This window comes from Cottoperca gobio, chromosome 5 (assembly GCF_900634415.1).
Source record: "Cottoperca gobio chromosome 5, fCotGob3.1, whole genome shotgun sequence".
Classification (NCBI taxonomy): Eukaryota; Metazoa; Chordata; class Actinopteri; order Perciformes; family Bovichtidae; genus Cottoperca; species Cottoperca gobio.
In genome coordinates, this window is record NC_041359.1 from 3,020,001 (window position 1) to 3,032,608 (window position 12,608).

Consider the following 12,608-nt stretch of genomic DNA (forward strand, 5'->3'; position numbering starts at 1 on the left):
CTTCAAATTAGCCAAATCAATGTAAGTGCTACATACAGAAATAAGATGTATTATATTATTGGCTGAGGTGCAGTCGAAACAGGTGAATTTTCAGTCTCTGACAGAAGGTGTGAAGAATGTCTGCTGTCCTGACATCAATGGAGAGGTCTTTCCACCATTTTGGAGCCAGGATAGCAAACAGGCGGTTTTATTTTAAGGGAATCTGGGTCCCACTCAGTGAGGGAGCGGTGTAGTGTGGGAGAACTTGGATAGATTGAAGAACAGTCGGGCTGCTGCATTCTGGATGACACAGTGGAGTGTCATCAGCGTAGCTGTGGTAGAGTGATTTCTTTTACAATACACAAACAATTTGATCTATTGTTAATGCAACAATGTTGATTACAGCGGCTTTTGGAAGTTTGGAAACAAAGTAAAAGCATATTTCTTTACATTTGGACATTTATTTTTGCTTTAAATCAAATCAAACTTATTTGTATAGCCCAATATCACAAATTATACATTTATCTCAGTGTGCTTTACAGACTGTACAGGTTACGACACCCTCTGTCCTTAGACCCTCGCATCGCACAAGGAAAAACTTCCTAAAAGAAACTCCATAATTAAAAGGGGAAAAATGGAAGAAACCTCAGGGAGAGCAACTGAGGAGGGATCCCTCTCCCAGGACGGACAGACGTGCAATAGATGTCGTGTGTAAAGAGAAAGTTTGGATGAATCCAGGAAAATGTCAAAAAGGCTTCCCGGTGTCCAGCAGGACCAGGTCAGCAGGCGCAGCCACGATTCATGATCCTGACGTAAACTTTATCAGTGGCAACCTGCCACATGAGAGACAGACACTCCGGGGATGATACCCCGGATGGTGAGTTAGTAACATACATTTACATAAATGCATACAGATAGAGGGAGAAGAAGAGAGAGGGAGGGGAGGAGAGAGGAAGAGAAGGAAGAGAGCAGGGAGGTGTCCCCTGGCAGTCTAAGCCTATAGCAGCATAACTAGGGGCTGATCCAGGGCAAACCTGAGCCAGCCCCAACTATAAGCTTTATCAAAAATGAAAGTCTTTAGCCTACTCTTAAATGTGGAGAGGGTGTCTGCCTCCCGAACACAAACTGGAAGCTGGTTCCACTGGAGAGGAGCTTGATAGCTGAAGGCTCTGGCTCCCATTGTACTCTTAGAGACTCTAGGAACTACAAGTAACCCTGCAGTCTGGGAGCGTAATGCTCTAGTTGGTTTATAAGGTACTATGAGATCTTTAAGATATGCTGGAGCCTGACCATTAATTGCTTTGTAAGTCAGGAGAAGGATTTTGAATTCTATATTTTACCGGGAGCCAGTGCAGAGCAGCTAATACAGGAGTATTATGATCACGTTTCCTTGTTCTTGTCAATACACGTACCGCTGCATTTTGGATCAACTGAAGAGTCTTAAGCGACTTTTTGGGACAACCTGATAACAATGAGTTGCAGTAATCCAGCTTTGAAGTAACAAATGCATGGACTAGTTTTTCTGCATCATTTTGAGACAGGATGCATCTTATTTTTGCAATGTTACGTAGATGAAAGAAGGCAGTCCTTGAGATTTGTTTTATGTGGGAGTTAAAAGACAGATCCTGATCAAAGAAGACACCAAGATTCCTTACAGTGGCGCTGGAGGCGAAATTAATGCCATCCAGAGCTTCTAATGTCATTAGAAAATGCGTTTCGGAGGCGTTTAGGGCCAAGTATAATAACTTCAGTTTTGTCTGTGTTTAACATCAAAACGTTACTAGACATCCAAGTTTTTATGTCCTTAAGGCTTGAAGTTTAGCCAATTCATTGGTTTCATCTGGTTTAATTGGGTATCATCCGCATAACAATGAAAGTTTATAGAGTGGTTCCTTATAATATTGCCCAAAGGAAGCATATATAAGGTGAATAGAATCGGTCCAAGTACAGAACCCTGCGGAACTCCAAGACTGACTTTGGCTGTCATGGAGGATTTATCGTTAAGTACAAATTGAGATCGCTCAGATAAATAGGACTTGAACCAGCTTAGTACGGTTCCTTTTATGCCAACACAATGTTCCAGTCTCTGTAGTAGAATGTCATGATCAACAGTGTCGAAAGCAGCACTGAGGTCTAACAAGACAAGAACAGAGACAAGTCCTTTGTCTGATGCCAATAGGTCATTTCTCAAGAATCTTAGCGAGAAAGGGTAGGTTAGATATCGGCTTATAGTTGGCTAAAACCTCTGGATCAAGACTAGGCTTTTTAAGAAGTGGTTTTATTACAGCTACTTTAAAGGATTGTGGCACGTAGCCAGATAATAGAGACCGGTTGATCATATTTAATAATGAGGTGTTAAGGGTAAAACTTCTTTAAACAGTTTAGTTGGAATCGGGTCTAAAAGACAGGTTGATGGCTTAGAATATATATATTTTAAATACATCTTTATATATAGTAATACTGTTAGTTTTCTTGAGATAGTCACACGGCTAATGAAAATGCAGTATGTAACCTTTGACAAGAGGGAAGGAGTTGACTTTTGACGTTTTGGAACCAGTGGTAATGACTTAATTACTGTTGGTCTCAGACACTTACATTACATAAATCATACTCTATTATTATATAACAAATCAAATGTATTTATATAGCCCAATATCACTAATTTTACATTTGTCTCAGTGTGCTTTACAGACTGTAGAGGTTACGACACCCTGTGTCCTTAGACCCTCGCGTCGCACAAGGAAAAACTTCCTAAAAGAAACCCCAAAATTAAAGGGGGAAAAAAATGGAAGAAACCTCAGGGAGAGCAACTGAGGAGGGATCCCTCTCCCAGGACGGACAGACGCAAATAAAAAAGACTAATTTATCCAACTGTGGAAGTGCATCCATTGCTAACAAGTTGCTATTGTAAGGTTCGCTGGAACCGACAGAACTGAACCCAAAAGCACGACACAGAGACAGGCAGAATACAATATGGTTCAGTTTACTCAGTAATCCAGGCAAGGTCAAATACCGGTAAATCAGTCCAAAAGGCAAACAAATCCAGTAAGGGGCAGGCAGAAGAATCGGAGTCCAGAAACAGGCAGGCAGGCAGGCAGGCAGGCAGGGTCAAAACGGGCAGGTCAGGAAAACTAAACAGGTAAACTAGACGATCGCTGGAGAGCTTGGCAGGAAAACACAAGACAATCTGGCAGGGAACAAGTGGGAGAGAACTGGTATATATCCTCTGAGAGAACTAATGAGGGAATGAGAAGCAGGTGAGGAGATGGGCTGTGGAAACCAGGTGAGGGGAATAAGTTGATTGCAGGCAGTGAGGATGAACCAGGATCTGAAATGATAAGAGAATTACTGACACGGTAAAACCAAATGAAAACAAACCAATAGTGGGTGGAACGCGTGACAGCTATAGCAAGAAGGAATGTATTATATAAATAATTCAGTTAAAGGCCATAACCTTCTTCTTGCACATTCCCCTGCACTAAATATAAAATACAATACTTTATTTGTCCTTCAAGAAAAAGCTAATTCAATATTTTTGAGTATTTAATTGGTTCCAAAGGTCCTGAGGGAGGTTCCTGCTGATGAGGTGGCTCACACCGCTGTGGCAGTGTCTCACTCTGGTAGGGTTGTCTTCACTGGGACTTCCAGCGGAACCATCAGAGCCATTAAATACCCGTTACCTATCCAGAAGGAATGGACCATGTACCAGGCTCACTGTGGCCCCATCACTAAGGTTGGTCTGAGGCAGAAATCCATCATTTTGAATGTGATTTGAAATATTTTGGGAGTGAGAAATGATCCCTGATGCCACATCACGCCTCATCACCATGGGCGCCAGGGCTTTCTGCTACACTGCATTCCGTCCCTTCACACATCCAACAGTCCGAAGCTATTACAACATTCAAGTCCCACCTCAAAACTCACCTGTTCAAACTGGCCTACTCTCTGTAGTCTCCATCATCCTGTGTCCTCCCCCCTCTTCTCTTTCTTGCTTTCTTCCTGTGTCTCCACATTATCTCTGGTTCTGTTTGTCTGCTCTCTCTTTCAAGTCCTGCTGTTTTTATCTCTTGTATTTTGTACGGTGTCCTTGGGTGTCTTGAAAAGCGCCTCCAATTAAAATGTATTATTATTATTATTATTATTATTATTATTATTATTATTATTATTAGAAACACAATGGGAATTTGGTTTATTGCAAAGTAGGTTTACACATACAAGGAATCTGTTTTTGTGTATAATGGTGCATACATAAACACAGTAAGATCATTTAAATGTAAAATAAGAGCACATATTCAAATATTATATAAACTATTATAAAATAAATATACAAAAAAAGGAAATACAATTAGAATATGACAAATTACTATGAAAAAATATGTACGGTATATCTGAAATAAAACTGTCCTGGAGGGACAGCAGATTGCAGCCAATAACCTTCACCTTTGAACGTCTCGCCAAACAAACCTCCCTCACAGTCCACCAAGAAGCCTACAAACAGCAGCTGAAAGACTGATTCACGCCTTCACTCCTACTATATGGCATCAAATCAAATCAAATTTATTTGTATAGCCCAATATCACAAATTATACATTTGTCTCAGTGTGCTTTACAGACTGTACAGGTTACGACACCCTCTGTACTTAGACCCTCGCATCACACAAGGAAAAACTTCCTAAAAGAAACTCCATAATTAAAGGGGGAAAAATGTTAGAAACCTCAGGGAGAGCAACTGAGGAGGGATCCCTCTCCCAGGACGGACAGATGCGCAATAGATGTCGTGTGTACAGGATAAACAACATAGTACAAATACAACATTTGACAGAAATGATGTTGTGTTGGAAAAAAGAATAGAAAGTTTGGATGAATCCAGGAAAATGTCAATAAGGCTTCCCGGTGTCCAGCAGGACCAGGGCAGCAGGCGCATGTCACGATTCATGATCCTGACGTAAACTTTATCAGTGGCAACCTGCCACATGAGAGACAGACACTCCGGGGATGATACCCTGGATGGTGAGTTAGTAACATACATTTACATAAATGCATACAGATAGAGAGGGAGAAGAAGAGAGGGAGGGGAGGAGAGAGGAAGAGAAGGAGGAGAGCAGGGAGGTGTCCCCCGGCAGTCTAAGCCTATAGCAGCATAACTAGGGGCTGATCCAGGGCAAACCTGAGCCAGCCCCAACTATAAGCTTTATCAAAAATGAAAGTCTTTAGCCTACTCTTAAATGTGGAGAGGGTGTCTGCCTCCCGAACACAAACTGGAAGCTGGTTCCACTGGAGAGGAGCTTGATAGCTGAAGGCTCTGGCTCCCATTGTACTCTTAGAGACTCTAGGAACTACAAGTAACCCTGCAGTCTGGGAGCGTAATGCTCTAGTTGGTTTATAAGGTCCAGGGCAGATCCAGGGCAAACCTGAGCCAGCCCTAACTATACGCATCACCGCAAGCTCCATCAACAGACTCCAACTGGTCCAGAACTCCGCCGCCCGACTCCTCACACACACCAAATCTTGGCACCACATCACCCCAGTCCTCAAAGAACTCCACTTGCTACCTGTCTCCCTCCGAATCAACTACAAACTCCTGGTCCTCACTTACAAAGCCCTCCACCACCTAGCCCCCTCCTATCTCACTGACCTCATCTCCCCCTACCAACCCCCACGGTCCCTCAGATCCACCTCAGCTGGTCTCCTTTCTACCCCCAAATCCAATATTTTTCCCTTTTCTCTTCTTCTCTCGTCCTAACCCCTCCCCCCCCCCACCTAACTGGTAACTATTGTAAAGCAGCTTTGAGGTCTTGAAAAGCGCTATATAAATTATATTTATTATTATTATTCTCCACAGAGAAAACTATGTAACTGAGAAAAAAGTGAGACTAACCGACTTTGCATGTCCTCAGATGGTGATCACGTGGGACGATCAGTTCCTGTTGACTGCGTCTGAAGATGGCTGCCTGTTGATGTGGAAGGTCATCGATAAGGAGGGCCGAGGACTGAAGAGCAACAGGCAGATCATCCAGACTGAAGAGATCCTTGTCACTAAGTCAGACCTGAAGGAGAAGGTGTGTGTGTGTGTGTGTGTGTGTGTGTGTGTGTGTGTGTGTGTGTGTGTGTGTGTGTGTGTGTGTGTGTGTGTGTGTGTGTGTGTGTGTGTATACTGTATTGTGTTGATACTTAAAGATGATAATCACATAGCATTTGCTCAGTAACACAGGGACATTGGACTTCAGTGTACTATCCTTTGTTCCTGTGTGTCTGTGTTGCAGACCCAGAACATGCTGGAGCTGAAGATGCGTCTGGAGGAGCTGCAGATGGAGAACGAGTACCAGCTCCGCCTGAAGGACATGAACTATAATGAGAAGATGAAGGAGCTTTCTGACAAGTTCACCCAGCAAATAGAATCTCTGAAAACAATGCAACAGGTCAGCTGGTCACCTACCAGACAGCTCTACTCCACATCTACTCAATACTGCTTCAGTTTAAGGTCAACATGTCTACCAGACACAAACAATGGCTTTATTAAGGGGACACACTCCAGGTGAATTAGGTAAAACCTCTAATTAATAGATATCACTATATATTCCGAATATAGAGAGCAATGAAGCTGGACAGTGTGGTGAATGTAAGAGCTGCTGAAGTGGAGTCTGAGAAATAAAGTCATTACAGGGAACACAACTCTAACTGATAGATATCACCATGAAACTTCCCCAGACAAGACAATTATATTTGGTTTACCAGTTTATTGTTTACATATGGAAATGTTGCATTATCTCATTCTAACTTTTAGTGAACTTTGTAGAAATCGACAGACACAAATAGACAATGTTAGTAAAATAAACAACAATGTGTATTTTGGATGTTTTCTTTCCACTAGTCTGAAAGATGTTATGGAAGCAAAATCTCCCAACCTCTCGTAATTGACCAGTGCATGAAAGAAATTAGGTTTTTTCCTGGTGTGTCTCGCCTTAATGACTGTGACCATTAACATCACTTCATTACTTTCTAAAGAATAGGATTTGAATTTTGCTATTGAGTCAACGCAGAGGTTGCTTTGGCCTTTGGAATGGATTGTATAACTTCAGGCCTTTTATTTTCGATTCATACTGTACCTATAGGCCATGAAGTCAGAGATGGAAAAGCAGGAGTGTGAGCACCAGGAGAGTTCTGCAGAGGTCACCGTGAAACACTCAAAAGAGCTGAAGGACTCCGGTAAGAAGAGGACAGCATCAGTGTCAGCACAGTGCAGGAACAGTGTAACCTTGTTTCTACAAGGATCCATCTGTTTGTCTGTCTATCAATCACACACACAGAGCTATCCTACAACCACAAGCTGATTGTGGAGCACGAGAGGCACCAGGATCTTCAGCATAAATATCAAAGCATGCAGGAAGACTATGAGAAGCAGCTCAAGGCTGCAGAGGAGAGCAAAGTCCAATCATTGAAGGAGCTGACGCAGCTCTACGAGGCCAACCTGCAGGAGAAGACTCAGCTCCTGGTTCAGGTCAGTCAGGAGGAGCAGCACAGGCACCAGATAGTGTCGTATGAAGTAGAGCACATGAAACCAGCGAAGTGAAGTTCTTGTTTCCACTTTGATTTTGTGCAGTGTCAGGAGGATGCACAGCAGCAGGTCCGTGAGTTTAAAGAGATCACTAAGCAAGTAGAGGAGGATGAGGAGAGGATGATCCATGACATCCAAATCAAGTATGAGAAGAAATTGCACACCGAGAAAGAGACCAACACGAATCTGAAAGAAGAAACTGGCATCATGACACAAAAGGTGACCACTGCTCCTTTAATCTGCTTCTTATTTTATCTTTCCCATCCATCTCCCTGTCTGCTTCATGTAATCTCCTTCTCTTTGTGTTTCTTCTTCCTGTTTGGTGGATGTGTGATCACAGTTATACAGTCTGCAGAGACAGATCGACGACAGGCACACAGATATAAACAGGAAGAAGCAGGAGCAACAGAGGCTGCTGGGGCTGATCCGCTCCCTGGAGAGCGACGTCGAAAACCTGAAGCGGCAGATCTCTGGACACGAGAAGACCAACCAGGACAAGGTTTTGAGATATATATATATATATGTATATGTATATGTATATATATATATATATATATATATATATATATATATATATATATATATATATATATATATATATATATATATATATATATATATATATATATATATATATATATATATATATATATATTACAATTAAAAAAATAAGAGTAGGATCATAAGATCCTGACATAAGTATGTGAGTGACCATGGGCCTGCAGCTGATGAAACATGGTAGGTTTTGGTCATAGAGATGCTCTCCAAATAAGATATAATAAGATTTCATTTAGATTTACATAACTGCGTTTGGGTCAGGGGGAGAATATTACAGGGTTCCGGCAGATGCTTAAAAACGTCTTTGTATTCATTAATCCAAAAATAGAAATGTCAAAGCATTTCAAAAGGCTTAAAAATGCAGTAGGATTTTATTAATAGTGATTCTTCTGACGTTGAATTGTTGAATCTCAAAATAATTGGTATTATCTATTTCTTTTAAATAATTTTCCAACTGCCTCTCGCATTAACGTCACGGAAACTGTGCGAATTGGTCTCAAATTTCATTCCATTTTGCATTCAAAACAAGTTTCTAAAAGTCTACGGTGCCCTAACTTGTAGGAACCCTGCTTCAACATACATGACATATTAGGCCTTTTGAAAAATGTCCGTCTGGAGGTTATGTCCTGCGGCAGAGTCATGACAACTATTAGAGATTATTCATCATAAAGTCAACAAAGAAAGAAACACACTTTCTTTTACTAAAGTCCGTTCACACATACAGGACAAGACCATCTCCAGCCTAAAGAAGAAGAACCAGGAACTGGAGAAGTTGAAGTTCGTTCTTGATTCCCAGCTGAACGAGTTGAAGAAACAGACTGAGCCTCAACACGATGACATCAAAGAGAAGAAGGAGCGGATCCATCAGGTCTGTGTGTGGATGATGGAGGACGTGTTAAAAAGCTCCAGCGTTCTGCAACACATAATGAAGTCAGGTTTCATTCAAATATTTACTCAAACTAGAATAACACCCGGAGAGCGCTGACCGGCATGGTGCATTCACAGGCTCCTCGGATGTTCCCATTTCTTGAGTCGGGAAGTCGCTCTTCCGACTTCGTTGTGTTCATAAAGCTTTACGTTGTAATGCTGAAACAACAAGGACGCTACAAAGAAGATTTGTTGTATTTTATTGCTCAGAGCCATCAACCCAACATCTACTTTTGTTCCCCATGTTTCCAAGTCGTGTACTAACATTTCTGCAGACTTGTTTTCCCAGTCGGGAACAAATCTTTTCCGATTATTCCGAATATTAAGAAGTAATTGTGTCTTCTTTTTAAATCTTGATTTACTTAGTCAAGTCATAGATACTAATGGAAACATAATGTGCTGTTAAAGTTTCATTTTCATTTGATGGAAACATAACGATGGAACATCCAGTGTTGTCCACATGTAAAACACACCTGCTATCCCCGCTGTAGCCTCTTTAGTCTCCCTGTAAGTCTCAGTACTACTCTACGACTGCAGTGGGACATTGATGTGCTGTTTCCCCCGTGTGACAGCTGGAGGAGGAGCTGGTGCACATCGACAAGAGCAACACTCAGCTGAAGCTCACGGCCTCTGAGCTGAGGCTCAAACTGAGGACCAGAGACAAGGAGACGCATAGGGAGAAGCAGAAAGTGAGCACATGACTAACACTAACACCGGCTTTCTATGCTGCAACAAACTATTATAATTACATGATGATACACATGCAGCATTCTACTTCCCCCTAGTAACAGCTATTTAAAACGATAGGATCTCTTAACATACCCATGATGGTTGATGCAGACGTTTTCACATGTGAAAGCAGGAACATTATGATGATGGATCCATTGGTTTCCTTACTGAGCGGGGGGGGGGGACAGTAAAAAGACTTTAGAAGATACTCACTTGATTTGTCTAACTCAGACTACTGAAGCCTCCTTGGGGGGGGGGGGGGGGGGGACCAGTCCTATGCTCACTACTTCACAAACACATGACTATTTAAAACACTTCCACATAAATAGTACTGGCAGCGTGAGACTGTTTATGCAGAAGTGTTATAAATTGTTGCTGTTTGTTAAACGCGGCCCCCATTTACTTCATTAAAAATGTTCTGCTTTTGGATTCTTTGATCACTTTGGAGGAATAAAGAACAACTAAGTTTTCTTCAATAATTCAAGGTAACACACGGGTAGTAATTGATATACAAATGATCATTTTGGGGGTGAAGTATTCCTTTAACTTTAGAATGACTTTATGTTCCCCTTTGCTTCCAGTTTGGACAGCAACTCTTTTCATTTATCTCTGGGTGGAACATAGATAGAACCTCTGATCTCTTCTCTGTGGCCAGGTGAAAGACTTGGAGACACATCTCCGGCGGCTCAAGACAGACCTCCATAACTGTGTCGGCTTCATCCAGGAGCCAAAGAAACTGAAGGACAGTGTGCAGACGATCCATGCCCGCTATGTAGCGCTGACTGATGGGGTGAGTGGTTAATATAGAGTAGTCCATCCCTTAGAGAAGGTTGGATTCCAGTCTTATTGGGAGTTGTAATTTACACGCTGTAAGAAATGCGGGGAATATGTGTGCTGTTTCCAAGGTGGACAAAAGCGGTATGGACGAAGATATTCAGAGGGCATTCTGTCGCCAGCGTGATCACCTGGAGAGGACTGTTGACAGCCTCAAGACGAGGCTGCTCAAATCTGCTGAGGAGCATGAGAAGGTCTATGTCAAGCTCATGAAGGTGAATGATAAAGCAGAGAACATTGCATGGACAAGTCTTATTTATCTTGGAAGTATTGAAACAATCTAACAGTCTAAAGAGAAAGGTATCCAGTATATCCTTCTTGGTTTGATGTGAGCCTGAGCAGCTTTACTGAAGACGTGATATTCTAACAGTGATTGTTACTCCGCAGGAGAATGTGACTCTCATTACCGAAATCAATGATCTGCGTAAGGAGCTGCGTCTGGTGAGGACTCAGGTTAAAGATCACAAAGCTCAGCTGGCCACGTTCAAGAAGTCCAACAAGTCTCGTCCCAACTCAGAGGAAGGGCCTAAAAAGGAGCCTCAACAAGACGTCAGCTAAGGAACAGAAAGAACAGAAGACTCCCAGGAGCCGTGGTAACACTGCAGAGACATCACCACCAATGGTGATATTTTATATCTCTTTACTTTAGCCTTTTAATGGTGATATTTTATATCTCTTTACGTTAGCCTTTTAATGGTGATATTTTATATCTCTTTACGTTAGCCTTTTAATGGTGATATTTTATATCTCTTTACGTTAGCCTTTTAATGGTGATATTTTATATCTCTTTACGTTAGCCTTTTAATGGTGATATTTTATTTTATCTCTTTACTTTAGCCTTTTAATGGTGATATTTTATATCTCTTTACTTTAGCCTTTTAATGGTGATATTTTATATCTCTTTACTTTAGCCTTTTAATGGTGATATTTTATATCTCTTTACTTTAGCCTTTTAATGGTGATATTTTATATCTCTTTACTTTAGCCTTTTAATGGTGATATTTTATATCTCTTTACTTTAGCCTTTTAATGGTGATATTTTGTATATTTTTATCTTTGCCTTTTAATGGTGCCAGTTTAAACTAATTTAAATGATTTCATAAATTTTTGCTATGCCTGGTTGAATGTGTAAAGGTAACTGAGATAAATTTCAGAGTGTGTATTTTTGAAAAGCCTAAGATCAAATAGACTGTGTTACTACGGGAAAAAGAGGAAGTTTCTCTGATAATGTGTATTGGAGAATAACTGGCTTTAACCGAAGGGAGTAAACCAGTGGAAAGGCCACAGGGGCGCATAGTTGATCTCATGCTTTCAAAATATGGCTCTGACAGTTTAAAACATCTTCAAGAATGGTGTGATGAATGTGGTTTCCCGGCAGTAGGGTCGTTAAGTACGGCACAGATAGGGAAACTAGGCATGATTTCCAATGTTACTATTTTAATTCTGCTATATTATATTTTAATTTAGCTATTTTATCCGCTATTTTTATAATGGTACTTCAGACTCATTTACATCAACACTGTGATTATTGTACTGTAAATGCTCTTATTCTGTCTAATCTTGTACTAATTGTTTTTGCTGTAATTCTTGCATGAAAGGTGCTATACAAATAAAGCTTATTATTAACAGCATCACTAAACACAACAAAGCAGCCAATTATTTGCATTTGTTGAGCACCACAGGATTTTCTTGCATTAATGAACTTATAGTTGCTGCTACATTAGTCATGTACAAACATTCTTCTTTGTATTAGATTTAATATACACTTTCTGAGATGAATTTGAAGGGATGTTTTGCAAAAAGAAACTCAAATTCTTTGTTTTACTACATATTCACCATGGATTTAGAAAATGATACATATGTATTTAAACCACTTGTCTTGTTTATTCCCCTGGAGCACCAGTTGTGAGGAGTCGTGTCGTGTCGGACTTGAATGTTAACGTCTTCCTTCAGTGGAAACAGACCACTAACCCAACCCCTTCAAACTTGCCAACGCTGCATAAATTCACGGTCAAACGTGACCTTC

The 12,608-nt window shown here is 41.0% G+C and overlaps 1 protein-coding gene across 1 annotated transcript in view; it reads left to right on the forward strand.

Annotated features, from left to right (window-relative positions):
* The window catches only part of cfap57 (cilia and flagella associated protein 57), an 18,791-nt gene extending 7,472 nt beyond the window's left edge, over nucleotides 1–11,319 (forward strand). The window contains 12 exon segments of the mRNA XM_029432856.1: nucleotides 3,539–3,712; nucleotides 5,877–6,038; nucleotides 6,243–6,398; nucleotides 7,092–7,185; nucleotides 7,287–7,477; nucleotides 7,580–7,753; nucleotides 7,875–8,033; nucleotides 8,817–8,960; nucleotides 9,592–9,708; nucleotides 10,404–10,538; nucleotides 10,654–10,797; nucleotides 10,970–11,319. Coding sequence (XP_029288716.1) covers nucleotides 3,539–3,712; nucleotides 5,877–6,038; nucleotides 6,243–6,398; nucleotides 7,092–7,185; nucleotides 7,287–7,477; nucleotides 7,580–7,753; nucleotides 7,875–8,033; nucleotides 8,817–8,960; nucleotides 9,592–9,708; nucleotides 10,404–10,538; nucleotides 10,654–10,797; nucleotides 10,970–11,140 — 1,821 coding nt within the window. The 3' untranslated portion in view covers nucleotides 11,141–11,319.
* The last annotated feature ends 1,289 nt before the right edge of the window (nucleotides 11,320–12,608 follow it).